A 27,590-nucleotide genomic window follows, 5' to 3' on the forward strand; every position below is an offset into this window, starting at 1 on the left:
TCTGCTCAGCGGCGTGCAGCGAGGGCAGCCGCACAGGACACCAGCACCCGCACACAGGCAGCCATGGTCAAGATCCGCAAGAGTCTGTCGCTCCCTCTCCCCTTGGCCTCGCCTTCACCGCCTCCTCCGAGCTGACCCCGATTCACCGAACACACAGAGACCAGCAAGCGCACCACTACCCGCCTCCGCGAAAAGGTCAAGCACAAGGTCTCCGAGGCACACCGCAAGCAGAAGAAGCACGCCAAGAACGACCCCACCTGGAAGAGCAGCACGTCCCCTCCCCTCGCCTCCTCACGCACTGCCCCGCACCCGCTGACCCTCGTCAACCACCACTCGCACCCACAGAGAAGCCCAAGGAGATCGGCGTCCCCAACAGCTTCCCCTACAAGGACCAGATCCTCGCAGAGGCTCAGGCAGAGAAGGCTCGCGTACGCCCCCACTCCGATCCCACCGTGCTGTCTTCGAGTACCGCAGCGTGCTGACGAATGCACCCCGCAGCTCGAGGAGGAAAAGGCCGCGCGCCGCGAAGCCGCCCGCGCCGGCAACTCTGCCACGCTCGCCTCGACCGCCGCCCTCGCCGCCGCCCTCGCCGCCGATGCCGAGCGCGAAGAGGATGACGAGATGGACGGTGCCGACGGCGCCGACGAGGAGAAGCAGGTGCAGGACGCGTCGCTCAAGCTCCACGCCAAGAGCCTCCGCAAGGTCCTCGAGATGAGCGACGTCGTCCTCGAGGTCCTCGACGCCCGCGACCCCGTCGGCACCCGCTGCCGCGCCGTCGAGCGCGAGCTCAAGAGCCTCGACGGCGGCCGCAAGAAGCTCGTTCTCGTGCTCAACAAGATCGGTGCGCCACTCAGCTCCCTCGCTTTCGCCCGCATCACGAGTGGTGCTTACTCACGCGGGCCTCCTCTACAGATCTCGTCCCGCCCCAGGTCGTCCAGGCCTGGCTCACCCACCTCCGCCTCCAGGCCCCGACCATCCCCTTCAAGTCGTCCACCCAGCAGCAGCGCAACCACCTCTCGGCCTCGTCGTCCGCGACGCCCCAGTCGGCGTCGGGCTCGTCGACCAAGCCCCTCATGGAGCTCATCAAGGGCTTCCGGCACAACCAGGGCCCGGCCGCTTCCGGCGAGCAGCCGCAGGCGGGCTCGTCGTCGTCGAGCGGCGCGCCCGTCAAGCACTCGCTCACGATCGGCCTCGTCGGCCACCCCAACGTCGGCAAGTCGTCGCTCATCAACACGCTCAAGCGCTCCAAGGCGTGCTCGGTCGCGCCGACGCCCGGGTGGACCAAGGAGGTGCAGGAGGTCGTCATCGAGAAGGGCGTGCGTGTGCTCGACTGCCCCGGCGTCGTCGTCGAGATGCGCGGCGAGGTCGAGGGCGCGCTCAAGGGCATGATCAAGGCCGAGGCCGTGACGGACGCCAAGGAGCCCGTCGCGGCCATCCTCGCGCGCTGCTCGCCGACGCACCTCCAGATGCTGTACAACATCCCGTCGTTCCCGCAGGGCGACGTCACGGCCTTCCTCCTCGCCGTCGCGCGCGCAAAGGGCCGCCTCCGCAAGGGCGGCGTGCCCGACCTCGACGGCACGGCGCGCTCGATCCTCCGCGACTGGGTCGCCGGCCGCATCGCCTACTACACGGCGCCGCCGACGCACGACCAGACCGAGCGCCTCAAGGCCGAGTCGAGCAAGGAGCGCCAGAACGTCGGCACCGTCTCCGAGGCCGACGTCGGCGGCGCGCAGCTCCTCACCGAGTTTGCGCCCGCGTTCAACCTCGCCGCCCTCTTTGGCGAGGCGGACGCGGTCGCGTTTGGCGCGGGCGAGGGCGCGGCGGGCTCGGCGGTCAAGGGGACCAAGGCGGTCAAGATGCAGGAGGGCCTCATGGGCGTCGAGAGCGAAGACGCCGACGTCGGCTGGGCCGTGCCCGAGCCGGTCGCCCCTGCTGCGGTCACCCACGACGACGACGACCTCAACCTGGACGACCTCGTCGACGACGATGACGCGGAGGAGGGCGCGGACGAGGACGACGAGATGGAGGACGACGACGAAGAGCCGCAGCCCGCTGCGACGGGCGTCAAGGGCAAGCGCGCCGCTCCCTCTGCCTCGTCGTCGTCGGCGCCGGTCATCGTCTCTGTCGCGCCGCCGCAGCGCAAGAAGCTTAAGCCGACCAAGTCGGTCTCGTTCTCGTCCAAGCCGCTCGGCCCGACGGGCTCGACGCTCGCGTCGTCGTCGTCGTCGGCGCCGAGCGCGGCGACGAGCAACGTGGCGCAGTTCGAGGCCGAGGCGGGCGACGTCGGGCTCAACAAGAAGGCCAAGCGGCTCGCCAAGAAGGACAAGAAGCGCGCGAGCAAGCAGCAGCAGAAGCTCGACGACGAGGTGCGCCACGCGACGCGCGAGTTTGGCCCCGACGTCGAGCTCCCGAGTCAGCCGCGCAAGGCTCAGACGGTCAAGGCGGCGGGGGTCGGCGGCGCGTACGACTTCAACGAGTTCTTTGGCAAGAAGGCACGCGGCGCGGATGACGACGACGAGGACATGTGAGAGACGAGTCGACTTGGGGTTGTGCCGTTGTTTTTCCCTTCCGGTCCGGGTAGATCCGCTCTCATTCCGCCTTGTGTTTCTCGTGTACTATTGCGCAACCTTGTTCTTGCACTTCTGTCTTTGTCTCCTAATAGACCGCGTCGCCGCAGTCCGCGCTCGTGAGCGGTCCACGTTTGCTCTCGGCTTTGTGTTGGGCCAGTTTCCTCCTCGTGACCCCAGACTCAGCATCGATGCAAGCGAGCGTAGAGCCGATGAGGGCTGGCGCCAGTGTTTCACATTGAGAAGGTTGCGCTTCTACGAAAAGGTCTGTTCCAGTCGCCTCGTAAAATCGCTTGAAGAACGTTGGTGCACGCCTACGGCCTATCCTCTGCCCGCCTTAAACCAATGGAGCTTGGCTGTCGCCCGTCCCGATCAAGCTGAGCGGGTCAAGAACATCCGCGTGAGATGGCCTGACGGTGCTGGCGCTCGACACTCGCCTTGCCTGCGGTTCGTGCCCGGAAGGAGGCGCCTCCATGCCGAAGACGACGAGCAGCGAATGAAGCGTGAAGCATTCCTGGTCGTCGTCGTTGACATGTGACGGGATGACGAGCGTTCCGGCTGGCAAAGTCTGGAGCCGCTTTTGCTCGGCCGTGTGCTGCATAAAGGCATTGACTTTCCATGTCAGGTGGAACGCCGAGATCCCGTCGGCGTGGTGCCCATTTTGCCGAACGAGGCGCCATTCCGTGTGGTAAAGGTAGTCGCCGTCTGTTGGCTTGCTGTCGACGATGCGGAACACCGTGTCTGTGTACCGGACGTGTCAGGACCAGCAGATTGTAGGACAAGCCCGAGGACAAACCCAAGCGTTCAACCTTGTGGAAAGACCAGGACTGGAGAACCGGCGGCAACAGCGCCAGGTTCGGAAGACCCTTGATCTCGAACGCGTTCTGCATCCGTTCCGAAAACTGAGGCAGCTGCGCGTCGGTGGGCCAGACTGCCAAGTGAAAGTCCTGGACAAGGTCTGTCAAAGATTGACATGCTTCAGCGGATGCGCCGGCACCGCCGCGTCGGAAGCTCAAGCGTACCATGGCCGCCAGGCGTCCTGCCTTTCACAAGCTTGATGACCCATGTTCTGTACGCGAGGAACGCCCTTGGTACGCTCGCCTTGAACGAAGAAGGCCTCGAAGCGGCCGCGCAGGATGCTGATCCATGCGTTCGCTTCGGCTTCGGAGTACTGCAAGGTTCCCCGGACTACGAGGTCTCCCGGTCAGCTCAAGGTTGATAGCAAGCCTCGGTAGGCGAAGGACACGGAGCAAAGCCGTACGGTAATGGGGAACCGACGGGTCAACGTGAACAGTGAACAGGCGATTCGCGTCGTGCTGCGGGAAAGGCGGTCTCGCTCCGTCACGAGCGTAGTGATACGTCGGCCATTGCGCACGCGTGCTCGGGCTTGCTAGCGCAGTGCGAGCGGCGCTGCGACGCAGGAAGCCGTTCTTGCTCTGCGTGTGAGGGCTTCCCCACTGTGAAGACATGGCGAGGTCCCGCAAAGCAGACAGATGCAGCAGGCTGCAGGGAAAGCGGAGGTTTGAGCAAGAGAGCAACAGGCCGCTTGCAAAGAGCTTCTTGTGACCGCATGGGCTGAACGAACAGTCCGCGTGCGGACGGACTCGATCTCGAGCGCCGGGCCGGCCGACGGCTAGCTTGCCGAGAAAGCCCGACGGAGCCGCAAAGCAAAGAGTCGCACAGTCGAGGATAAGCCCGGACAACCGGGTGCGCCGTAAAACGAACGCACGAGGGAGCCGGCAAACTAAGAAGCGGAGTCTGCTGTGGGGAATGAGCGCTGATACAGAAGAAGTACGGTACCGAAGGACAGAGGGTGAACACGTCTAGATGGATGTGAGTAAGGAGGACTGCGAGTGACGGAACGACGGGGAAAGCATGCGATGGGAGGATATGGCAGGAAGGCGCGGAGTGGCATTTTAGGCGTTGCGGCCTTCGAGCGCGCGAACGATGCCGAACGAGGCGGCGGCAGCGGCACCACCGACAAGGAGAGTCGAGATACTGCCGTATGCGTAGCCTGTGCTCCGAGGCAAGTCAGGGGCCCGACCTGTCGCGCGACATGCTGAAGCGGGAAAAGCGACGAACCGCCGACACCGATCGCTGCGCCCGTAAAATAGGTCTTGACGGCACCGAACGCGAGGAGGACAATGGTCGTGATGCCGACACTCCACCAAAGGGCGTCCCGTGCAAACTCGATGAAGAAGTAAGGCTGCGCAAGGGATAGTGTCAGGCTGGCTCGTCGCGTTTACGGGCGACCGAGGACGTACAAGCAAGGGGACCAAACCGCCGAGGAAGTACGAGAGACCGATCGTGATGGCCGAGATGAACAGGCGTGCGTCGGTGGTCTCCTCGAGGCCTTCGCCAAACTTGAGGAGGAACGCCGTCAGGCCCTTTTCCTCCTCATCCTCGTCCTCCGCCTTCGTCGGCAGCAGCCTTGCGCGCTCCGAGTCACTCTGGACGTTCGAAAAACGAGGGCGACGCGCGATGGTGTTCAGGCACTGGCGGAAGATGGACTGCGGAGCCTCGGGAGGCGGGAGAGTAGCCTCGACTGAGAGGAGGGCGCCAGCAACGCGGCGCGAGAGAGCGACGTCGACACCAAGCGGGGAGAGGATGGCGTTGACCTCGCGCTCCATCTCGCCAGCGCACGAGCGGAGAACGCGTTCCTACAGGTCAAGCACGTGAGTAATGCCCAAAGAGGACGACTGCCGCAAGGCAACGCACCCGCGTGTTCTTCCTCAGGTAGCGGTAGTGGTCACGCTCGGCCTGTGCCGAAAGGTATCCGCCAACACCCATACTGAGTGCGCCGGAGACTAGCTCGGCGATGCCTGCCGTGTAGACGAGGCGGGATGACCCGAGCGACGAGAGACCCGCGGTAAGGGCGAAAGGGACGGTGAGGCCTGCACAAGGCGAATGTCAGCACAGTCCGTGGCATAGACAGTCGTGAGCCTTCGCACCATCCGCAAGACCACTGTGGGAAGCGAGCAGGTCAACGTGTGTCGCCGTCACAGCAGGGTCGCGCGTCAACGCACATGATGATGTCCTTGACCACGTCGGGGTCAATGAGCGAGCGCTCGTCGTCGCCCTTGAGGTCGCGGCAGCAGACCGTGCGCTCGCGGTTGTGCAAGTCGCACTTGGCGCCTGGTTTCACGACGCGGCAAGAGCGTTCAGGGCCCACAGAGGTACGTTGAAGGATATTTTGGATTGTTTGCGCGGTCGCAGAACACGCCAAGGGGAGCGCGTGAGCCGAAAGATGCGGGAGATGAGAAGACGCCACAAAGTGGTCAGCACTGTCAACTCGCTTAATCGGACTCGTGAGCGGTATGACGCACCCAGAGGGACGTCCGCGCTGCTGTCTGCGCTGTTGTCGAGCGACCAGACGGGCGCCGAGGAGCCTTCACGAGGCGTCTGCCGCTTGGGCAGAGCAACCGACGCGGCGGCGCCAGAGGCCGTGTTGGCAGCGACAGGCTCGCGGTTCTGGGCCATGAGTGCTTTTGACGGTTTTCGAGCGGAAAGAAAGGGGGGCAAGGGAGCGAGGACGGGTGGGAAGGGAAGTCTGCGCTACGGTTGCGCGCACTGAAGACTGATCAAGCTGGCCGCGCGCGCCGCCCATTGTACGCGTTGCTATTCGCCCTCTCCGCAGATCTACCGTCGCCTTGCCCATCTCCGCCGAGACCGATCACTCCTGGGCTCCGCGCTTCTTTTTCCGTCCGCAACAGCCTCCTCCTCCTCGCGAGCCATCGTCCAATCCGCTCGCTCCTGTTGCACTCGCTTGCTCGAAACAGCCTCGTCGAACGCCGACCAAGGGGTGCAATGATAGCCTGAGCATTGCAAGAAGCACTGGCGAGCGTTTCACCCTGAAGTTGTTAAAGGTGGCCGTGGTCGGGCCATCGTCGAATTCGGGCGACGGGCGCACTCGAAGGTCGAGGTGCTGACAGAAAGGCAGGACAGGTGTGCAAGGTACGGCGCAAATCAATGAATTTGTCGCTCGTGAGCGATGCTGTCGAGCACCTCGACCATGACGCGGTGGTCTGCGCGGAAGCAACGAATCAGTACTGACCGACGAAGGACGCTCCGAAAAGCGCGAATGCTCAGCCTGACTGAGAGCAGGGGAAGTGCGACTCACTCGCCATGAGTCCGTGATCCGCGCCTTCGACGATGCGGACCTCGCACCCTTTCCCTCCGATCCCAGCGACACCTCGGTCAAGCTCGCGCTCGAGCCAGCGGATGCTGCTCAGGCTGATGCGGTCGTCGCGGTCGCCGTACCACACCTTGACGGGCACGGGCAGGTCGCGGTACGCGAACCCGAGCCCCTTCTTGCTCCCGCCCGCGCCGCCGCCGCTCCCGCTCATGACGCTCGTGGCATCGTCGCCCTGTACCGAGGCGGCAGACGTCCGCTCGAGGAGGACGAGCAGGTCCGATGTCCCACCTCGCAGCGACTCGGCGTGCGAAGCGCGCAGTAGGCCGTCGATGAGCGCTGCGGGCGGTATGGTCGGGCGGTCACCATTGCGCGAGCCCGAGGACAGGTTCGAGACGATCGAGGGCATACGCTCGCGGAATGATGGAGGCGGAACACCGGGAGAGGCGGGTGGAGCGGGTGAGGAAGCGGGGTGCAGGACCGACTCGCGGCGGTTCGGTGTCGTCGGCGTTGTCGGCGAGGGAAGCGGAGACGCGTCGGAAAAGATGGACGAGCGGTGACCGACGCCCGGCAAACCGCTCGGCGCCAACGCGCGCACAGAAGCTGGGCTGCCTGTGTACTCGGGCGGCGGCGTCGATCGGGACGAGCCGCCGAAGAAAGAAGTGCGGCGCGAGGATGGCGAAGGAATAAAGAGCGAGTTACGGTGGCTGCTGCCCGTCGGCGACTGCTTGGGCGAGCTCGACCCGCCGTTGAAGAAGCCGCCGAAGCTCGCCTTGAAGCCCTTTGACTTGGCCGGCGGCGTCGCCTCGGGTCCCGCCTTGATGAGCGCGCCGTCCGGGTAGAGTGTCGAGAGTTTCCGCGCGTTGGTGGGGCTCGACGCGAGGAGGACGCCCTGATTCGCCTCTGCGCGGCGCTCGTCTTCCTCCTCCTGCCGCTGCAGCTCCTCGCCGTTCATCAGCCTTCCTGTCTTAGCGTCCCAGCCGACAGGTGCATGCGCCAGCGACGGCGGCTTGCCGAGCCGCCACGACTGCATCTTCCACTCGGCCGCCTGCGCCGTTTTGAGCACGCTCGACGGCACAAACTTGAGGTACTTGTACATCCCCGCGAGCGAGTCGGCCGACGTCGAGACCCACGGCGCGAGGAGGTGCACCGAGCCGCGCACGCGGTGCGTTAGCTCGCCGTGCAGCGCCGACGCGACGGCGTAGGGCGCGCCAGCCGAGTGCGCGAGGATCGAGAAGGACGACAGGTTGAGGTGCTCGGCCGAGACGAGCTCGGCGACAACGCTGGACCACTCGACGAACCCGCGCTGCGAGTCGGGCACGTCGGTCGTACGCCCTAGGCCCCAGCGGTCGAAGCAGATGAGGCGCAGGCCGAGCGCGTCGGCGAGCTCGTCGTATAGCTGGACGAGATAGCGGACGGAGCCCAAACCGAGGAAGACGAGTACAGGGTAGCCGGAGGGCGAGCCGACATCGGCGAGCGAGACGGTCAGGCCGGCGTTGGGCGGGCGGCATAGGGTGAAGAGGCGCGTGAGGCGAGGCGAGCGCAGGAGTCGCGCTAACTCGCGCTCATGCGACTGCGCATCTCCGTCAGCAGACCGCGGCGATTGCACCTGCGGCGCGGCCGCCGACGAGTGGACCGACGAGGTGCCGTCATCATGGAGCAGCGCGTCAACTGCAGGAATGACGACCGCTCCAGAAGGTGTCGCTGGCGGAAGCGGTGTGGACGAGCTCAACGATGGCAGCTCGTCCGGTGCCAACTCCTCAACAACAAGCGCACCCTGCGCGTCGTTCGCATGCCGAATCTCGGCAGCAAGCGAGTCGGCGCTCGTGGTCGTGTCGGCGCTGTCAGTCGTCTCAGCGCTTATTTGGCGAGCTCGCGGGACGTCGCGTGCTGATTCAGACGGTGCGGCAGAGGTGGCGACTGACGGGGATGCCGATGGTCGGCGGTTAGCGAGATACGAAGTCGGGGCGTGCTGCGCGATGATCTCGTCGATCGACTTGATTCGCGAAGGTGTCTGCGGATCTGGCGGGGCGAGCGAGTCCGGCGGCGGGGACGGGAAGGGGACGTAGGGGAGGAGTGCTGGCGGTGAAGGCGGAGAAGTGGGAGGTTGCGGAGGAACCACTGGTACGGGAGGCGTCGGCGTGGCTGGCGAGGCCTCGCGCTCACTCGCCGAGGGAGTAGGCGAAATGAGCGAGCGTCGTGGGCGCGACGACGGCGACGGCGAGAGCGAAAGCTCTCTGATGCCATTTGGCGGCGTCGACGGTGTGTCGAAGAGCGACTTTCTCCGCCCATTCTGCGAAACCCGGGTCGGGCTCGCCAGCAGTCCCTCGCCCGCATTGGGAGAGTGCACGGCTCCTCCGGCGCGGTACGCCTCCCGCAGCTCCTCGACGGTACGAGGCCCGTTTGCCCCACCACCTGCTACGAGCGGTGCCATCCAAGGCCGCTCGATCGCCTTGAGCGTCTCCTGTCGCGCCATACTCGGCGCTCCCGTCATGTCGTAGTCGACGTAGCCCTCGGGCTCGTCTGGCGACGGCAGCAGCGGCGCCGCCAGCTGCGCCGACGTGGGCTGAGCGTTCAAGCTCGCGAACGACGCATCGGACGTCTCGCGCGAGCGCGTCGTCCGCGACTCGTCGCCGCTGCTGGCTGCCACTGCGAAGGGCGAAGCCCGGCCGCCGCTCTTGGGCGAGGCGCTGAGGATGCTCCACTCGCTGAGTGCGCCCGAGTCCTCCCGTCGCCGCCTGCGACGCTGCCGCTGCTTCTGGCGCTCTTCCTCGTCGTGCCCTGCGAATGCGGCGCGACCCATCCCGTCGGCCAACGCGTCCATCTGAGACGCGCCGACCTGGGGCGGCGCTTCGATGCCGAACGCCATGGGTCCCGCTCCTTCTTCCTCCTCCCTCTGCTCCTCCTCTTCTCGCTGCACACCAAGTTCAGACTCCGTCTCACCCTCGCTTGCGCTCGCACGCTCGTGCGAGACGATCGACGAGCTGTTGCTGCTCAACGAGCGCAGGGACCGCTCCCTCTCCCGCTCGCGCCGCCGCTGCTCCTCCTCCTGTGCAAGCGGTCCCTCGCGCTCCGGTGCCACTGAGGGCGCGTACGCGGACGACTGGACGGAAGCGGGTCGCTGCGTCGTAGGAAAGATGGACGAGATGGGCCGGTTGTGCCGCATTGAGACGGTCGACGCGCGCCGCCCATCCGGCCCGTCTGCGCCGCTGTAGGCGGGCGCAGCAGCAGAAGAGCGCCGCCTTGCGCTCGAGACGCTCGCAGCGCTCAAGCTCGAGCGCGACGTTGACGCGCGCGGAACGGATGGCCGGTCGTCGAAGCTGACCTTGCGCGGGAGGCCGGCATGCGCGGTGCTGCTCGACGAGACGGAGGACGAGCTGACGGAGCGGATGGCCGATGGGCGGACGGGGGTCTTGGGCGGGGGCGCAGGCGGGGCAAAGTCGAGCGTGGGAAGCGGAGGAGGCGGCGACGACGAGGCGAGCGAAGGCGGCAGCGGCGCGTGCGTCGAGCGACGGCGCTGCTCCCTGGGGCTGCTCGGTGACAAGCCTGCCCGGACGTAGTCTGCAGCGCCGAGCGTGACGGATTTGCGGCGGGCGTCGTGCGGCCTGCCACCTGCGCCTGACCAGGGGAGGGTGGCAACGGAGCGGACCGAGCCTGAGCCGCCTTCCATCCGCCTCACAGACAGGTTCAGAACTGGTTCGTGGCCTGTTCAGGCCCTAGCTTGCTGTGTAGGCGCGACGAGAGGCTTGTTTGGACAAGGTGGGGGGAGAGCGCAGCCGAGCACAGAGGGCTGCGGGTACAAGTTTGTTCAGCTCCAGCTCACTCAAGCAACCCGAACGAACAGCTGCGCACCTCTGCAGCTGCGCTGGTGCGTGTGGGCGACGATGCGAGTTGGGCGATCACAGATGCTCGGAGAGGGGAGATGTCACGCTGCAGCGAGCGTCTCGGGTCAGCGGAGGGTTCGCTAGATAGAGTGGATAGCTCGGCCTGTACCCCTGTCAGCACTCTCAGCGGCTTCGGAAGCGGTCGAGGTGCAAGCTGCTCCCTGACGACGTTCGCTCGGTCCTTTCCGCCTTCTCCCCAGTTTGCCCTTTTGCTCTGACACGAGCGAGGCAGAACGAGATTGCTGCCCACGATGCTGGCCAACGAAGACCACACGCCGCTCGAGACGCCCAACCTCTCCGCCGACGTCCTCGCACATGGCCACTGCCTCACCAAGGTCGTCTGCAACCACAGCGGGATCGACGTCCTGTGCGGCTTTGCCGACCCGAGCATGTTCCACCACGCCGCAGGAGGGCGCGCCTTCATGAACCCCGTCGTCGGGCGCTACGCCAACCGCCTCCCCGCCGGAGAGACGCGCTGCCGTTCGGGCTGTAAGCTCCACCTGACGGGCGCGCAGAGCGTGTGCCTCCACGGCGGCGACTCGGGCTTCGACACGCTCCCCTGGACGCCCCTCGGCCGTGCCGACTCGGTCCTGTTTCCTCTCGACGACGCCGACCACCCGCTCCCGCCGCCTGCGAGCTCGCCGGACGAGCCCATCACCGAGGCGTCCTCTCTCCACCGTCTGTACTCGCCCGCAGGGGCCGACGGCTTCCCCTGCAGCCTCGAGGTCGAGGCTCTTACGGTCGTACTCGCGCCAGAGAAGGACGACGGCGTGAAGACGGACGTCGAAGGCAAGCCCGGGCGCATCCTGGGCAAGGTCAAAGTTGTGCTGCGCGCAAAGATCCGCGAGGACGGCGACGAGGACATCCCCAAGGGGACGCCGCTCAACCTCACCTTGCACTGGTCCGTTGCAGCGCTCGCGTTCACTCTCCGACCTTCTCAGACTGACCCGCTTTTGAAACGCAGGGGCTTCCGCCTCGACAACTGCCGCGAAAAGGATGTCTTGAACCACCGTCTCTGGCTCGGCGTGCGCTCTTTCCCTCCCCTCGCTCTTCAGGGCCAGCCAGCTGATCTCGTCTTCACGCAGTCGGACAAGCTCGTCGAGCTCGACGAGCAGGGCATCTCGACCGGCAAGATCGAAAAGATCAACGAGGGCGACGAGCTCGACTTCTTCAGTGCCGGTCGCGAGGGTCCGCACAGGACAATCGGCGAGCGTTTCCCGAAGGGCGGCATCGGTGCGTGACTCGTCGCTTGATCGCCGGGCGCTCGTGCCGCGCGGGGCCGAGTCCCGTCGCCGCTGTAGCGTTCTCGCTTGAAGCCTTGGGCCACGCTCACGCTCACCACGATACAGACCGCAACTTCCTCCTCAACACTCCGCCCACCACGATTGACCCGACCCGCTCGACTACCTCTCCTCGTCTCCCCACGATCCCACAAGCGATCCTCACCGGACCCCCCGCAACGACCTCGTCGCCGCAGGTCTCTCTCCGCTTCACGTCGAACCAGGCCTCGGTGCAGATCTACACGGCGTCGCACCTCGACTCGCACGGCCCTGCGCGCAAGACCGCGCACGGCGGGCCCGAGGCGGACAAAGCCCCGGCGAGCAGCGCGGGGGAGTCGACGGAGCAGGGCGCCGAAGCCAAGGGCGAGGGGTACGACCGCGAGGGGATGGTGTTCCTCGAGTTCCAGGCGCCGGTCGGAGCCGTGCTGCACTGCGCGCGCGAGGGCACGCAGCAGGGCGACTCGGAGCTCGGGCGGTGGATGGAGACGCGCGCAAAGGACGAGCGCAAGGTCGATGTCGGCGAGGGCAAGGACGGGAGGAGCTGGGAGATGGACACGGTGCTCCGGAGGGGACAGATCTACGAGAACTGGACAGAGGTCGAGATCATCGAGCTCGACGGGTAAAGTCGCGGGTGGGTGACTGTACATAGACTTGTGTAGGAGCGGAACGGGAAACACAAGCAGTCTACTCTTCTCTCTCGCGTCGCCGCGCTCCCTTACCCCTTGAAGTACAACACGCCCGCGAGTACACATTGCACCTCACCACACTGCGACCCGTCTTCACCGCACAAACAGGTCGTACAGCTCGGGGTCCTCGCTCGCCTTGAACGCGCTCGACAAGCTCGCATCGGCGACGATGCGCGTGCGCGCGATGGCCGCCGCTGCTTGTGCCTTGAGCTCGGCTTCGGACGGCTGCTGTCGCCGTTGCGAGAGCTGCTGCTGCTGCTGATGGTCGGAGGGTGGTTGCGAGTCGCCGCGAGCAGACGAGGTCGAGGGGGCGACAGAGGTGGTCGAGAGGGTTGGCGAGGCGGACTAGACACGCAAAGGGTCGAGCTCAGCGCTAGTCACTCAACCGCAATCGGCAGCGTGCGTGCAGAAGGGCTGCTTCAACGTACCCCTTCTGAGGGTGCTGGCTGTGTCGACTGCTTGAGCGGAGAGCCTAGGGGTGCAGAAGGCAGCGTGAGCGAGCCTGTCCAATGTGTCTGAGCGATTCCTCAGAGGTGCACGCACTGTTGCGCGGGTTGAAGGGGCTCGAAGGACCCGCTGCACTCGATTTAAAGGGCGTGTACGGCGAGGGTGCGCCCGGTGCACGTTGCCGTTGCGGTAGAGGTGTGCCCAAAAGACTGTTGGACGGCATGGCGGATCTTTTAGCGGACTGAGAAGAAGTCGAGGCGAGGTGGGGAACGTCGAGGAGGACGAGTCGAGGATCGGGCAAGCAAGACTGATCCGGGCTGACTGGTGCTCGAGGGGTGTCGACAGTACTTGCAGTGCTCGTGTGGCTCCCTTCTTAACCGCATCCGATGTCGTCGGGGACGGCGTGCAGATCGACTTTCCCGAACCTCGCTCTCCTTTTGCTGTCCTTTCGCTCGCGACACCGCCCTGCGTACAAGTTGTACAGGGCTGTACTCGCTGCAGACGCCCGCCGAGTTACCCAGCGCCCCGGCTGACCTGCGATCGAGTCTCTGTCCCTCGCGGTGTCGCGCGGTCCCGATCATCTTCGCAAAGGCGAGGCTCTCGCGCCTCGGCGACTGCACTTTTCGTCCCTAGAGGTGCTTTCTGAACGACGACTGGGTGTATACGCGGGTACGTCGACCCCTTTCCACCTCGCCGCTTGTAATCCCGGTGTAGGCGCGAACCCGCTCATCCTTGGGATCTTCCCACGTTCGCTTCTCTCGCAGGGCCCGCACAGCTCCAGCGCCCGCCATGCAGGCTCCCGCGGACCGCTACCGCTCCCCGCCGCCAGCCCAGCAGCAGCACCACTACCATCAGCCAGGCGGCCCCTCCTCTCCGCCCGTCCCGCCGTCCGTACGTCCGCTTCCGACCCCGCTCTCGCCGGGCCAGGGTTCCGCGTCGTCTGCCAGCTCTGTGCAGTACGGTGCAGTGCGCTCGCCCGTGCAAACATCGCCCTATGGTGCGATGTCGCCGGGCTCGCCGCCAACCCGCACGAGCGGCTTTCGCCCTCAACCGCCCATCCCCTCGGCGTATGAGCAGCAGCGCAGCTTCAGCGGCACAGAGCTACGTCGTGACAGCCACGACGCTGCGCCCATGTCGGCTGGCGGGTACAGCGCAAACGGCAGCGCCTATCGGCGAGACGGATCCTCGGGTTCAAGCGTGCGTCTCGTCTCTTGCCCAGCGTCATTGTCACGACTGACGCTTTCAGGCGCTCCAGCTCATGTCTCCGACCTCGCAGGCTGGCGCCTACTCTTCGCTCGCGCCTCTGCCACCGTCGTCACGACAGCCGTCCTCGCCGCTTCCTCCATCCCGCTCGCCCGCTTTCTCGCCCGCTCCCTCGACCTCTTCCCGCTTCAGCTCATCGCCCTCAAGTCCTCCTTCCTTTCCGCCACTCCCACAAGGGACCGTCTGCACCGCGACGGCGGACCTCGAATCGCTCGCCGTCGTTCCCCTCGGTTCCGTCTCGTCGTCCGCCGCCATCAAGGACCTCATCATGTCGCGCCTGCACATCCCCGACGCCGACATGTACCGTCACGCCTTCTACCTGACCCGCATCGGCGGCGGCGAGGGTGTACCCGTCAGCGATGACGAGCTGTGGGACGCTGTGCGGCGCAGCGCGGAGGGACAAGGCCCGCAGGTCACCGTCTTTGTCAAGGAAGTCGTCCCGCGGCGTGAGGGCCATTCGCCCGAGACGGGCCGTAGCGCCGCCGAGTACGCCGGCGGAGCCGAGCGGATACGGCGCGAGCGTGAACGCGAACGCAGCGCCGCGAGCGCCTCGTCAGTTGCAAGCTCGAGCGCGCACAGGAGGCAGAGCCCGTCGACTTCGTCGCATGCGTCGGACCGCAGCCAGGGCGACGAATATGGCGCGCCCGGAAGCGGACTCAGGAGCGAGCACCCGTTGTGGGCGTCAATGTCGTCCGCTTCGCGTGGGCATGGGTCGCGGCAGGCGTCTGCTGCATCGGCCGACACTGGCAGCTCGCTCAACGGCGCGCGAGTAGTCTCGTCGCCGGCCTCGGTCGGCCACTTTAGCCCACCGATTGCCGCTTCCAGCGAAGGCGGAAGCGGTTTCCGCGAACGCAGCGGCAGCGTCGGGCTGAAAACGTCTCCTGAAGACTACTTCCACATCTCACCGCCGCTTCCGTCTGCGCACGCCTCCTCGTCCGCCCGCTCGTCGCCGAATCCGCCCTCCGCCTTTCACCCTCACCTCCCTTCGTCGCCCGTTCCACCGCAGCATGGCTCAGCACACGTTGTGATGGGTCCGTCTGGTCCGACGCGCCGTCTCCCGCCGCAGCCACATCAGGTGGACCAGCGATCGCACACGACCCCGTCGATTCAGGTCACCTCCCCCGGTTGGACCCGCACGGTCGCCGCGCCCGCTCAGCAGATCACGGTGCCCCCGCCTCGGCCGTCTGTGACTGCCGGCCCGCCACAATCTCGCCCTCTCCCGCCGCAGGACCCGCGCTCGACGCTCCCGCAGTACGGCAGCCAGCCATATCGCAACCTCCCCCTTCCCGGCACGCAGTCGCCGTACCACAACCTGTCGCTGCAGAATCAGTTCTCGTCTGTCGTACACTTCGCACCCTCTGCGCAGCCGCAGCGCAACCCTGCGATCCTCCCGCCGCGGGCGACCACGCTGGCGGTCCAGCCGCAGACGCAGCGCATGGGGTCGAAGAGCGCCGACGATCTGCGCGGGCACTTTGCGGGCGCGCACACGCCGCCCATCCCGCTGCAGCCGCAGGCGACGGCCCCGTCCGCTGGCGCCGCATCCGGCTTCCGCCCGCCGCTTGGACCGATGGGCTACCCGGGCGCAGGTGGCTCGCGCCCGCCTCCACCGCCGTCGCAGCATCAGCAGCACCCTCCTCCGAGCGCGCCTGCTTCGGCGTTCTACTCTGCTCCCGTGCAGGCACAGCATAAAGGCGCTGCGCGAGCATCGCCCTCCCCTTCACCCGCTCCTTCGCCCTTCTCGCCGTCCGCACCACCGCCGCTGCCGCACCACGCGCAGACGCAGCCGGTGCATTTGGCGGGTCAGCCGCCGTTGCATCACCTCGATGCGCCGCGCCGCCCTGTGCTGGAGCAGAGCCAGAGTCAGCCTGCGCCAGGAAGTGCCGCGAGGCCCGCGACCATGTACGACGTGCGCAGCGGCGGCGCCATAGAAGACGCACGCCTCGCAGAGCAGGCGCATCAGCGGAGACAGAGCGAGACGCTCGAGCGCGAGAGGGAGGACGCGGAGCGCGAAAGGAGGACTTCGAGTGGGTCGGCTGCAGGCGAGTGGTCGTCGCCCGCGCCGTCCGCGCCGCCGTTCCAGGATGACGATGGCGCGTTCGACGGGATTGCAGATGCAGATCGTCGGCCGCTGCGCCCACACGACCAGCAGCAGCAGCAGCAGCAGCAGCAGCCGGTCTCGCGCGCGACGAGTCCGCCCTCGACGTCCAGCGGGCCGATCACGCCTGCGAGCGACGCTCCCATCGCCATTCCCGCGATTGTGCAACCCTCTCCTGCGGCTCCGCCCGCGCTCGTCAAGCCGCGACTGGTCGACGAGTTTGGCGACCCGCTCGACGAGGAGACGAGCACGTGGTTCCCCGTCGGGCAGCCGCCGCTGTCTCTCACCAAGCCGCCCTCTGCGCCGACGCCACCGCCGAATGCGCCGCCGCCTTCTGCGCCCGCGACGATCGTCAACGTTCCGTCCGCCGCTTCGACGATCACGACTGCGGTGCCGGCTCCTTCCTCGTACGGTTCGTCCTCGCCCATGCGCAGGCAGAACAGCGCGCCTGGCTCGACCGGCGCAGGCGGCAGCGGGTCGGAGACCTCGTCCGGGCATGGCGCGGGACGTCGCGACTCGGTCCCGACCGCACAGGACTGGACGCAGACGATCCTGAGTCGCTTCGGCGCGAGCACTGCGGGAGAGGAAGGTACGCTCGTCCCCAGCGGCACCGCATCTGGAACGGGCACGCTCCGTCCGAGTCCCGTCTCGCCGAACGCGCCTCCTGTGGCGCCCAAGGTCGTCGACGAGTTCGGTGACGAGATCGAGGAGGATGCGGCGACGTTCTTCCCCGGCCACGGACCGGCACTGAACCTCCCGCCCAAGCCTTCCCCCCTCGGGATTGGTGCAGGCGGCATGCTCAACCGCAGCTCCTCGCTTGGAAGTCGCCCGAGCTTGCGCCTCAAGATCGACACGCCGACGCCGACGACAAGCTCGCCCGCTCCGCCGCCGCATGCGGGCCCGGCTCTCGACTCTTCCCGCTCGAGCGAAGCGAGTCCGCCTGTGTCCAGTGCGTCGAACCGTCGCTCGGCGAGCGAGAGCGATTCGTCCTTCACAAATGCCCTCGAGCGCATCAATCTGTCTGGGCGGCGGTCCGAGACATCGAGCGCGACTGGAGGAACCGACGGCGGCACCAGTGGCGGGCGGCGCAAGTTCCCGCACCCGCGGCTTGACGACCTTGTCCGACTCCCGAGCTCACCGTTCGCGCGCCGCAACTCGTTTGCATCGCGCGAGCAGGACGACAAGGACTGGGCGTTCCGTCCGCCGGTCGAGACCGTCCTCGAGCACCTCGACGTCTTCTTCCCGGAGCACGACCTTGACAAGCCCGTCTTCGATCTGCCAACGCCGGGCGCTTCCACGCCCTCGACGGGTCACGCGAGCCCCGTGTGCGACGTCGCGAGCAGCCATGCTCCGCCGTCCAGCGCGACTTACTTGAGCGGCGCGCCACGACGTACGGGCACACATCTCGGGTACCGCAAGTCGATCCGCGTCGTTGCGCAGGACCGCAAGCGCATGCTGCAGAAGGCGGGCAACAATGTTGCGCGCGCGGCATCGGGCCTGGCGAGCAACTTGCTCCGCAGGAAGAGCACAAAGCTGTTCGGCGCGCGGATCGAGGAGGTCACTAGCGCCCAGATGAAGGACATCAACGCGATCAAGGACACGTCGGGCGATGATCCCGAGAATTGTGCGTGCTCTCCTGTGTCCCGTCCCTTGTCAAGCTGTTGCCGACTGTTGCGCTCTCTCTTAGTCTCGTACAAGTGGATCAAGGGCGACCTCATCGGTCGCGGCACGTACGGCCACGTCTACATCGCGCTCAGCGTCACGACTGGCGAGACGATCGCTGTCAAGCAGGTCGAGATGCCGCGCACGTTTTCGGACAAGGAGGACCAGCGCACCAAAGGCATGATCTCGTCGCTCAAGGCCGAGATCGAGCTCCTGAAGGACCTCGACCACCCGAACATCGTGCTCTACCTCGGTGCGCTACTCGTCTCCTTGCGTTTGCAGAGACCGCGTGACTGACAGAAGTCCGTACGCAAATCCAGGCATGGAGCAGACCCCCGAGTTCCTGTCCATTTTCCTCGAATACGTCCCCGGTGGTTCCATTGGGCGCATCATCCGCACGCACGGCAAGGTACGCTTTATGCACCTTCTGCTCTTTGCGTCGCGCTCGACTAAATCTCGCATCCCGCTATCGCAGTTCGAGGAGAACGTGATCAAGTTCTTCACGCTGCAGATCCTCGACGGCCTCGGTTACCTGCATTCGCTCGGCATCCTCCACCGCGACATGAAGGCGGACAACATTCTCATCGACCAAGACGGAATGTGCAAGATCTCGGACTTTGGCACGTCCAAGAAGAGCGGTGCGTTGCGACCCGTTCAGGTGTACTCGCCCACTTGCTGACTGACGCATGTTCGCAGGCGACATCTACCAAAACAACGAAAACATGTCGATGCAGGGCTCGATCTTCTGGATGGCCCCGGAAGGTGCGTCTTCACTTGATCCAGTGCCTCCCGCACGAAGCTCACCCCCGCTGCTCGCAGTCATCCACAACAACAAGCAGGGCTATTCGGCGAAGGCAGACATCTGGTCGCTCGGGTGCATCTGCATCGAGATGCTCGCGGGGTCTCGTCCGTGGGAGGGCGAGGGCTTCATGGCAGCCATGTTCAAGGTAAGCGTTCTTGTATCCTGCGAGCTACATCCTACTGAACGCTCGAACGCGAATCGCAGCTCGGCGCCGAGCGCATGCGCCCGCCTCTCCCTCCCGATGTCACTCTCTCTGCCGAAGCCGACCGTTTCGTCAGCGCTTGTCTTGCCATGTATGTCCCGCTCATCTCGTCCGAAAGTCGGCTCGTACTGACGGCATGACCACAGCGAACCCGAGCACCGACCAAAAGCCACAGAGGCAAAACACCACCCGTTCCTTGCCACGCTCGACCCGAGCTGGTCCTTCACGCAGACTTCTCTTTATCGGTGCGCACGTCGTCTCTTTCGTGAGTGAGTGGGAGCTGACCTGGTTGTCTCGGCAGTATCATGCGTTCCGAGGAGGACCGCCGCGCGCACAAGCCGACGACTCCGCTCGCCCACGACAACGCTTAATCATCGCTGCACTCGCCCTAGCGAGCTTTCTCCCTTCCTTTGCACTTTCTGTATCTACACACTCTGTTTGAAGTCGCTGTTCCCTCGTCGTTCTAGCTGTTTTCCCCTCTTCACCTCGCAGACCCTCTTCCTTCCGCGCACCCGCAACACTGTTCCTAGTTTCTCCTCGTTGATCAGATCTGCGGTTGCCATCCGCAGCCGGCACGCTCGTCATCGCTGCTAGCCTTCGCTGGACTGTCAGCTGAGCGGCTCACCCCGCACGGCCCGCTGGTTTCGCGTCGAGGCGGTGCAGCAGGCATCCTTCCACAGTCGCCTCATCTCGTGCCAGAGGGATGGCCGCGAGCCCAAGCGGCCTCGTTCCGCGCCTTTACCAGCAAGAGATGGCGGCACAGGCGCTCGAACGCAATGTGTGCGTTCTATCGTCTGCATCGCTCGACTCGAGAACGGGGGCATAGCGGCCCAGCCAGGCCGAGTTAGGCGCGCGACAAGGTCTCAGGCTGCTCCCTGGACTTCTCAGGATCGCTGCGTAGAGCCTTCCTGGCAGGCAAAGCGCTGAGCGCCGGCGCAGACTCTTTCTTGGGAACAGCGCCGTTGTTGCGCCTCTCGCGCGCCCACAGTAGCTCCGATCCAGGGTCTGATTGCTTTATGAGGCTCACAGACTCGTACGCGCCGACACCGGCTCAGGCAAGACGCTCATTGCCATCATGCTCATGCGCCAAGTTGCCGCGCAACCCCTTCCGCCTGGCTCTCCCGTGCTTCTCGTCGCTTCAACCTGTTTCTGAAGGCGTGTCCTGACCTCTACATCCTTACACAGCACTCACTCATCGTCTTCTTGACGCCAACGACGACACTCGTGCCTCAGCAGGCCCAGGTCATCGAGTCGCAGACCACGCTGCGCGTCAAGTCTTTTGTCGGCGCACAAGGTGTCGACTATTGGCACCGCGAGCGGTGGCTAAAAGAGTTTGCGCAAGCCGATGCCATCGTCCTCACGCCTCAAATCTGGCTCAACTGCCTTAACAATCGGTATGTTGCTCCCAGCCGACCGCCTGGTCCTGCTCTGGAGACTGAAGCCACCGTCTCGCAGCTATTTCGATCTCCGCAATGTCTCGCTCATGATCTTCGACGAGGCGCACCATGCGCAGAAGAACCATCCATGCGCCGTTCTCATGCGCCTGCACTACCATCCGCTCAAGACCGCCGGCGAACGAGTTCCTCGCATCCTTGGCTTGACGGCGTCGTACGTAGTTGATTCAAACTATGCGCCAATCGTTCACTGAACGCTGACACCCTCGTGCGGCTGGTTCCCAAACACAGGCCAATCTGGAATGTCAAGCAGCCCGAAGCAGCTATTGACCGCCTCGAATCGACGCTCGATGTCCGTATCCTCGAAGTGGCCAAGGTCCACCGCGACGACATGGAGACGCATTCGCCGCGAGCGGTTGAATCGCTTCTCGAGCACATGCCGCCAACGGCCGCGCAGAAGGAAGTCCCTCACAGCGTCCGGCACATCAGCGATCAACTCTCCCACATTTGGACTCGCGACGACCGCCTCTTTGGACGAGTCGTCAAGGCGCAGGCGCTTTTCGGTAGCGCGGGTACCGTGCTCTACCTCGCACAACTCGCAAAGGAGCACAAGGTGACCGAGCAGGTCGCGCCTGCGCTCGACGACCTCGTCAGAATTTCGGTTGCGCCGCATGAGCTGTCCCCCAAGGTCGGGGCGCTGATCGAGTGTCTCGAGACGTATCGCGACGAGCCGCTTTTCCACGCCATCATCTTCGTGGAGCAGCGGCACCATGCAGCCATCTTGTCCGCTCTCCTCGCTCGCGTTCCGTCTCTGCAGACTTGGGTGCGTCCCGCCGCCCTCGTCGGGCACGGTCGCCAAGGCTGGGCTCGCATGGCCGGCGCGTCGAGCGAGACGGAGATCGGCATGGCCGTCAAGGAGCAGCAGGCCATCGTGGCCGCCTTTCGCGCGGGCAAGTACAACCTTCTCGTCGCGACCCGCGTGGCCGAAGAGGGCCTGGACTTCCGCTCCTGCAACCTCGTCATCCGCTTCGACTCGCTCACCACCATCACTGGCTACGTTCAGTCGCGGGGCCGAGCCCGGCACGCGCACGCCAAGTACGTCGTTCTCGCCGAGGCGGGTTCCGACGATGCCGCCAAGTATCACGAGTACGTGCGACAGGAGAAAGAGCTGCAAGAGCTCTACGGGTCGCGGCCGGACGATGACTTCGACAGCTACGAGCCGGATCTCGATGGCCTGCCGACATATGCGACGTCCACCGGCGCACTCCTCACGCACTAGTCGTCCATCGCCCTCGTCAGCGAGTACTTCTCCATCCTTTGCTTCGATGCGTTCACCCCGCTGCAGCAGCCCGAGTACCACATTGTCGGCGCCGTCACCGCCTGGACTGCCACGGTCAAGGTGCCGAAGACGGCAGCGCTCGACTGCACTGTCTTCGTTTCGGACGTCATGCCGTCAAAGAAGGCGGCCAAGCAGCGTGCGGCATTCAAGGTCGCCATCGAGCTCCATCGCAGCGGCGCGCTCGACGACCACCTCATCCCGTACCGTCCGCGACGTGTCAAGGGCGTCAAGGATGCTGACGGCCGCGACATCGACGACTCGGTGGTGCCGAAGCACCTCGAGATCAGCCTCGTCAACCATTACGGCAACGTCTGGACAGCTGAGACGGCGTTCGTCCACGTCGTCGAGATAGACGTTCCGTCCGGGGCAACGCGTCTTGCTCTCGTGTGCGGTGTGGCGATGCCGCCGCTGGATCCGGCGACGCTGTTCACTCGCGACGGGGCGCCGTTCGGTGTGCGTACCGTCCGCGTGCACGAGCTCGAATGGTCGGACGAGAACGAGCGCGCGCACCGCCTCACCCAGCTCGAGCGCTTCAACCGGGACGTTGTCCGAATCATGCTCAACCGTCGCACAGGAGACGACGAGCGTTTCTACGCGCTCTGGGCCCCTTGCACGGCTGCCGACGACCTCGACTGGGACGCTATTGAACGCCCGTTCGCGCCGTTGCAAGTTGAGAAGGCTCAGCCTGGCGATCTAGTCCTCGTCCCGTTCCGCCGCCCGACCGCTCGCATCGGGACCTTCGAACGCGTCCGCGACGACGTCACTTCCGCTTCGTCGACCAGCGAGATCGAGCGAGCAGCGCCCGCGTCGAAGCTCAAGATTATTCGCCGGTATCCAGACTACCACGTCTACCTCAAGGTGTGCTATGCCTTTCACGATCTGGACCCCGCCGCGCACGAGCCCATCGTCCAGTTCGCGCCGTTGGACGTCCGCCCGCACAATGCCCTCGTGCCGCCCGAGCAGCGCTTCGGACTCCCGCCTAAGCCCTATCAGCACTCTCGCACCTTTCCCTCATCCATGCTGCGCTGCACGCGCCTGCCGATCTCCTTCTTTGCCGCCTTCTCCTTCACTCCGTCCCTCAATCGTCTGTTCAATGGACGGCAGGCTGCGGCGGGCGCTGTGCAGCACCTCAACCTGCCGCAGATTGACCTCGCGCGGCTCGATGAAGCGCTCACGACGCCTGCCAGCGCCTGCGGCTACGACTACCAATTGCTCGAGACATTGGGCGACTCGATGCTCAAGCTCGCGACGACGGTGCATATCTGCCTCGAGCACCGCCGCGCCGACGAAGACCACCTCACGCGCCTGCGTGAGAACTCGGTCGACAACCGTTCGCTGCGTCAGAAGTCGCTCGCGTCCGGCCTTTCTGCCTTCCTCCTTCCACATACGCTCCGCACTTTGACCTTCGTGCCCGAATCTTCGGACGACGTGGTCCTCGCGCCCGACGGGCTCAGCATGACCAAGCGACTTCCGCGTCGCGTACTCTCCGACACCGTCGAAGCAACGCTCGGCGCAGCGGTCCTCATGGGTGGGCTCGAGACGGCGTTGCAGGTTGGCGACCGACTCGGACTGTGCTTCGGCGGGACGACGCTGTGGCACGACCGACCGTCCGCTCGCGAACTCCTCGACGTCGAGCCGCAGCCCGCCGGCCTCGCCTTCAACGCCATCGAAGCCGCACTCGGCTATACGTTCACGACGCAGGGCGCGCTACTCGTGCAGGCCATCACGCACCGCAGCTACGCCGCGAACAATGTCTACTGCTACGAGCGCGAGGAGTACCTCGGCGACGCGATCCTCGATCAGTGGGCGACCATGCGCATCTACGAGCGCTTCCCGCAGTCGACCCCGGCGACGCTGACGTTCAAGCGCGCCCTCCTCGTCTCGAATGGCTGCTTGGCGCTGATCGCGCTCCGCACGCTCGGGCTGCACAAGACGATCCTGCACTCGAGCCCGCCGCTCGAGGGCGCCATGCGCGAGGCGGCCGAGCTTGCGGACGGGTTCGACTGGAAGGACGTCGTCGAGGGCGACTTGACGTTTTTGTGGTCGCCGCCAAAGGTGCGTCCGTCCCACGCCTTCCGCGTCCAGCACACTGCTCACACGCGACGTGGCAGGTGCTCGGCGATGTCGTCGAGGCGCTTCTCGCAGTCGTCTTCCTCGACTGCGGCATGCAATTGGAGCCCGTCTACGCCGTACTCGACAAGCTGTACGCCGAGATTGTGCCGCACCTGCGCGACGACGGCGTGAGGGTGCGTCGATCTCGTACTTCTTGCTTGCTCGCACCGGACTGACTATACACGCGCAATGCGCAGGACTCTTACTCCCGGTTGATGCTCTGGAGAGACTCACAAGCATGCACCGAGCTCTCCATCAAGTGCGCCGTCCGCAGTCCGCCGGCTTCTCCTCACCGGCTCACTCGGCTCCTTCCGCTTCGCAGGATCACGCGCCTCACCTCGCCCGACCAGCTCAGCTCGCTCCCGTCCTCCTCCCCAATCTCGTCCATCCAGCCCTCGGAAGACTCGCCCTACCACCGCGCGACCTGCACCTTCCACGGCCGCGCGCTCGCGACGCGTGAGAGCTCGAGCAAGGCCGTCGCGAGACAGCTCGCGGCCAGGGACGCGCTCGCCGTGCTGAGCGGCGAGGCGGACGGGGCGTGCGGGTGTCGCGCGAGGAGGGACGAGGAGAAGCGGAGGGAGAAGGAGGCGCGGATGGATGAGAAGGACGGGCAGGAGCTTGTGGAGGATGTCGACGAGGCGGAGGAGGAAGTGGAGGACGAGGCGGGGCGGGCCGTCCCGGTGGCGCATAGGCTTGACGGCGTCGACGAGGACGACGAGGACGGCGAGACGAGTGGCGAGACGAGCACGGCGGAGGAGAGGAGCCTCGAGGAACCTCGTACGTCTTCCTCCTGGTAAGCTGTGCCAGCTTCGCTGACCTCGCCCACGCGATTGCAGAGCCTCTCCAGCGTGTCAGGGAGTACTAGTGATCTCAAGTGCCGCGTGATCCCCCTACTCCTGTGTCTATACCTCCCTTTCAGACGATTCCCCCTCCGCACCTGCACGTCCATACCCTTCGCCTCGCAATGCACGATACCGTACCGTCTCTCTCAGCGTGCGTGAGTGGCGAGTCAATCGACGGCTGCGGTCTCGACGCCTTGCACGCCAGACGGTAGTGCAGATCCGCTCGAAGACCGTTGCGTCGGGGACCGCTAGCTCTCGACGCGCAGTCGCATGCGTGCGCGGAGCACCAGCTCAGCGTGGCCCGCGACGGGAAGGCTGCGCCGCGTCGGGCTCGTCCTGCAGCGCTCGAGGCGAGATCTCGATGTCGTTCAGCTGAGAGCGGAGCAGCGCCTCTTCGGCCTTTTTCTGCGCGGCGCAGACAACGGAGCACGAGTCAGCACCAAGTGATAAAGCTGGTCGTTGTGAGTCGGCGACGCACCCTTACGGCCTTGAGCGCGGTGCGCACATGCTCGACGAGGACGGGCAGCGGGCAGCGGTAGACCTCGAGCGAGATGGACATGATGTAGTGGTGCCCTGCACGTCCTCGAGCACTCGGTCAGCTCGTTCGCTCTGACGGCCGCAGTTCGACAAAGTGCCCGCAGGGGAAGCGCACCGGGGACCAACCACTTCCGCGGCCCCGTATTCCTCACGTCCCCCTCGTCGAGCGCTATCCCCCCCTCTTCCCTCTCGTCCCCCCTCGCGCCTCTCACGACGACGATCCTGACGGCCTCCCTCACGCGGCGCTTGCAGCGCTCGCGCACGACGGCGCTCTTGTGCACGCGCTTCTTGCTCGCAAACACGCTCAGGTCGAGCGTGTAGGGCTTGCGCGCGTGCGCCGCGCGGTGGAGCGCGGCTTGGAGCTCGTCGGACGACGACGACGAGGGGGAGAGGAAGCCGGTTGGGTGCGAGGGCGAGAGGGCGGTGCGGCCGGCGAGGAAGGGGGTCGGGGTCGGGCTGCCGGCTCTCAGCGGGGACGCGGGTCGAGAGGGCGGGGGAGGAAAAGAGGCGGAAGGGGAGGAGCGCGGGATCGACGGGAAGCAGCGCAGCGAGAAGTAGGGCTGCGCGTGGAACGTGTGCTGAGAGGGGTGCGGCGCGACGAGGTGCGGCGGGGCGGCGTACGGCAGCGAGCGGAACTGTTTGCTTGGAGCGCGACGATTAGAACGATTCGATGGGAGCACTGAGAGGCTGAATGACGCACGGCGAGACGGTGCGCGGCGGGGGCGAGGTCGGAAAGGACCTTGGTGCGGGGTCGAGGCGGAGGACGCGAGGCCGGCTTTGCAGGCCCATCCGGTTTGGCAGACGTAGAACCGTGTCTTAAGAAAACGGCGCGTGCACAGCGGCAGGCCCGGCAGGCAGTGCGAGCCGGCGAGCCGAGCATGGTCGGCGCGGAAGCGATGAGGACGCGAAGACGGCCTGGCTTCCCTTCTCGCGCTACTCTACCCTGAGTTGCTGCCTAAGAGACGGAGCCACTCTAGGAGTCACAGCCTCGGTGGGCTAGCAGGCAGACCGCGAGTCGGAAGGGTGCCCACTCTCGCCCGCGGGAAAGCGAGACAGCGACAACTTGCCCTCGCACTCGCACACCATGCTCAAGCGGAGAAGTGAATGTACAACAGTTGCATCGCTCCGTGATGACAGTATGGAGGGTGGGGTATCTGTCGCGATGACGGGGTGTGCGCCCAGCTAGGGCGCGGCGCCGTTCGTGCGCCCCGACGCGTTTTGCCGCTCGAGATCCCGCAGGTCCTTCTCGGTCGGGCTGCGAGTTGCACGGCGACGGGTGTCAGTGAGCACTGGCTGCAGCCAACTCGTCGAGGGAGGGAGGGGGGGAACGCACACAAAGCCCTGCGCGAGCATGCGCTGCAGCCTGCGGATCTCCTCTACGCTCTCTGCGCCCTCGATGGCCTTCCTCACGCGGTCCTTCTCGTCCTTGGTGAGCAGCCGGCCGGCCTTGCCCGCGGCGGCGGCGGCCTCGGCGGGCTCGAGGCCGGGCTCGAACGTCTTTGCGGAAGAAACGAGCGAGGGCGCGGCGGTGCCCGATGCGGCGGCGGCGAGGAACGAGGTGTGGAGCGCGGTAGGGGTGCCGTCGGGGTTTTGGAAGAGGGCGGTCGCGCGCTCGCGGTCCTGTGGAGGGAGGGAGAGAGTGAGTGGGCGGCCACTGCACGAAGAGAGAAGACGCGAGCGGCGGACCTTGAGGTGCACGCGCTCAAAGTCGAGGGAGCGGAGGCGGGTGCAGCGGAAGATGATCCAGTCGCGGTAGTGGTCTGCCTGGGCGACGGGGGCGCCCTTGAGCGAGAGGTGCTGGAGCTTGCGGCAGTGGGCAAGGGTGTCGCCGAGGAGGGGGAGGGCGTCGCGCGGGAAGGCCGAGTTGGTGAGGACGAGCGAGTCGAGGTTGGGGAGGGCGGTGGGGACCGAGGGCGAGAGGGTGCGGACGGGGTTGTTGGAGCAGACGAGGGTGCGGAGGCGGCGGAGGAGGGGAAAGTTGGCGAGGGCAGTGAGGGCGTTGTCGGTGAGGTCGAGGGCGTCGAGCTGGTCGCGGGTCACGCCGAGGTTCTCGATGGCGGGGATCTTGAGGCCTGCGGAGGGGAGGGTGCGAGAGAGTGAGTGCCAGGCAGGAGAGCGGAGGGGGAGAGGCGCGGGGGAGGGGAGGGGGCGTGCCTCGGAGGTCGAGCTGGCGCTCCTTGAGCGGGTTGAGGAAGGACGGGGTGCGGGCAATGAGGTCTGCATCGAGGCTGTCGAGGGTGTGGTGGTGGTGAGCGAGGAGAGGGGTCAAGGTGAGTGGGACGGGTGCGGACAGCGAGGATGCCGCGAGGGGAGGGCTCACCGGACCATGGCGTGGCTCGGGTGGCC

The 27,590-nt window shown here is 65.8% G+C and overlaps 10 protein-coding genes across 10 annotated transcripts; 4 read left to right on the plus strand and 6 right to left on the minus strand.

Annotated features, from left to right (window-relative positions):
* Positions 1 to 63: 63 nt before the first annotated feature.
* On the plus strand, positions 64 to 2,528 carry NUG1 (RNA-binding GTPase NUG1; the record flags this gene model as incomplete). The annotated part of the gene is made up of 5 exons (XM_076646985.1): positions 64 to 82; positions 158 to 268; positions 346 to 428; positions 499 to 841; positions 913 to 2,528. The coding sequence occupies 5 exons, from the start codon at positions 64 to 66 to the stop codon at positions 2,526 to 2,528; spliced, it is 2,172 nt and encodes a 723-aa protein (XP_076507323.1).
* Positions 2,529 to 2,904: 376 nt separating this feature from the next.
* JCM10292_006061 (uncharacterized protein) lies at positions 2,905 to 3,592 on the minus strand (the record flags this gene model as incomplete). The annotated part of the gene is made up of 3 exons (XM_076646986.1): positions 2,905 to 3,308; positions 3,364 to 3,451; positions 3,590 to 3,592. 3 exons carry the CDS (start codon positions 3,590 to 3,592, stop codon positions 2,905 to 2,907), a joined length of 495 nt encoding a protein of 164 aa, XP_076507324.1.
* Positions 3,593 to 4,483: 891 nt separating this feature from the next.
* On the minus strand, positions 4,484 to 6,047 carry CCC1 (Ccc1p; the record flags this gene model as incomplete). Its single annotated transcript, XM_076646987.1, has 7 exons — positions 4,484 to 4,581; positions 4,650 to 4,773; positions 4,832 to 5,227; positions 5,286 to 5,461; positions 5,519 to 5,532; positions 5,594 to 5,702; positions 5,894 to 6,047. 7 exons carry the CDS (start codon positions 6,045 to 6,047, stop codon positions 4,484 to 4,486), a joined length of 1,071 nt encoding a protein of 356 aa, XP_076507325.1.
* A 486-nt stretch (positions 6,048 to 6,533) lies between these two features.
* Positions 6,534 to 10,369, minus strand: JCM10292_006063 (alpha/beta fold hydrolase; the record flags this gene model as incomplete). Its single annotated transcript, XM_076646988.1, has 2 exons — positions 6,534 to 6,592; positions 6,688 to 10,369. The coding sequence occupies 2 exons, from the start codon at positions 10,367 to 10,369 to the stop codon at positions 6,534 to 6,536; spliced, it is 3,741 nt and encodes a 1,246-aa protein (XP_076507326.1).
* Positions 10,370 to 10,834: 465 nt separating this feature from the next.
* Positions 10,835 to 12,486, plus strand: JCM10292_006064 (uncharacterized protein; the record flags this gene model as incomplete). The annotated part of the gene is made up of 4 exons (XM_076646989.1): positions 10,835 to 11,484; positions 11,548 to 11,608; positions 11,669 to 11,816; positions 11,933 to 12,486. 4 exons carry the CDS (start codon positions 10,835 to 10,837, stop codon positions 12,484 to 12,486), a joined length of 1,413 nt encoding a protein of 470 aa, XP_076507327.1.
* Positions 12,487 to 12,642: 156 nt separating this feature from the next.
* On the minus strand, positions 12,643 to 13,219 carry JCM10292_006065 (uncharacterized protein; the record flags this gene model as incomplete). The annotated part of the gene is made up of 3 exons (XM_076646990.1): positions 12,643 to 12,894; positions 12,978 to 13,021; positions 13,093 to 13,219. The coding sequence occupies 3 exons, from the start codon at positions 13,217 to 13,219 to the stop codon at positions 12,643 to 12,645; spliced, it is 423 nt and encodes a 140-aa protein (XP_076507328.1).
* A 566-nt stretch (positions 13,220 to 13,785) lies between these two features.
* On the plus strand, positions 13,786 to 19,391 carry BCK1 (mitogen-activated protein kinase kinase kinase BCK1; the record flags this gene model as incomplete). Its single annotated transcript, XM_076646991.1, has 11 exons — positions 13,786 to 13,887; positions 13,954 to 14,193; positions 14,252 to 17,978; positions 18,042 to 18,269; positions 18,337 to 18,425; positions 18,492 to 18,654; positions 18,713 to 18,778; positions 18,836 to 18,963; positions 19,023 to 19,111; positions 19,167 to 19,265; positions 19,322 to 19,391. The coding sequence occupies 11 exons, from the start codon at positions 13,786 to 13,788 to the stop codon at positions 19,389 to 19,391; spliced, it is 5,001 nt and encodes a 1,666-aa protein (XP_076507329.1).
* A 332-nt stretch (positions 19,392 to 19,723) lies between these two features.
* Positions 19,724 to 24,730, plus strand: JCM10292_006067 (uncharacterized protein; the record flags this gene model as incomplete). Its single annotated transcript, XM_076646992.1, has 10 exons — positions 19,724 to 19,800; positions 20,050 to 20,143; positions 20,206 to 20,414; positions 20,476 to 20,628; positions 20,706 to 21,665; positions 21,714 to 23,808; positions 23,865 to 23,999; positions 24,063 to 24,124; positions 24,188 to 24,642; positions 24,702 to 24,730. The coding sequence occupies 10 exons, from the start codon at positions 19,724 to 19,726 to the stop codon at positions 24,728 to 24,730; spliced, it is 4,269 nt and encodes a 1,422-aa protein (XP_076507330.1).
* A 268-nt stretch (positions 24,731 to 24,998) lies between these two features.
* Positions 24,999 to 26,124, minus strand: JCM10292_006068 (uncharacterized protein; the record flags this gene model as incomplete). The annotated part of the gene is made up of 4 exons (XM_076646993.1): positions 24,999 to 25,112; positions 25,186 to 25,280; positions 25,360 to 25,879; positions 25,945 to 26,124. 4 exons carry the CDS (start codon positions 26,122 to 26,124, stop codon positions 24,999 to 25,001), a joined length of 909 nt encoding a protein of 302 aa, XP_076507331.1.
* Positions 26,125 to 26,426: 302 nt separating this feature from the next.
* Positions 26,427 to 27,572, minus strand: LEA1 (U2 snRNP complex subunit LEA1; the record flags this gene model as incomplete). Its single annotated transcript, XM_076646994.1, has 5 exons — positions 26,427 to 26,499; positions 26,578 to 26,864; positions 26,931 to 27,316; positions 27,399 to 27,472; positions 27,565 to 27,572. The coding sequence occupies 5 exons, from the start codon at positions 27,570 to 27,572 to the stop codon at positions 26,427 to 26,429; spliced, it is 828 nt and encodes a 275-aa protein (XP_076507332.1).
* Between the last annotated feature and the right edge of the window lie 18 nt (positions 27,573 to 27,590).

The sequence above is a fragment of the Rhodotorula paludigena genome (genome assembly GCF_050403205.1).
Source record: "Rhodotorula paludigena JCM10292 DNA, Rt_paludigena_JCM10292v1_ctg7, whole genome shotgun sequence".
Taxonomy (NCBI): domain Eukaryota; kingdom Fungi; phylum Basidiomycota; class Microbotryomycetes; order Sporidiobolales; family Sporidiobolaceae; genus Rhodotorula; species Rhodotorula paludigena.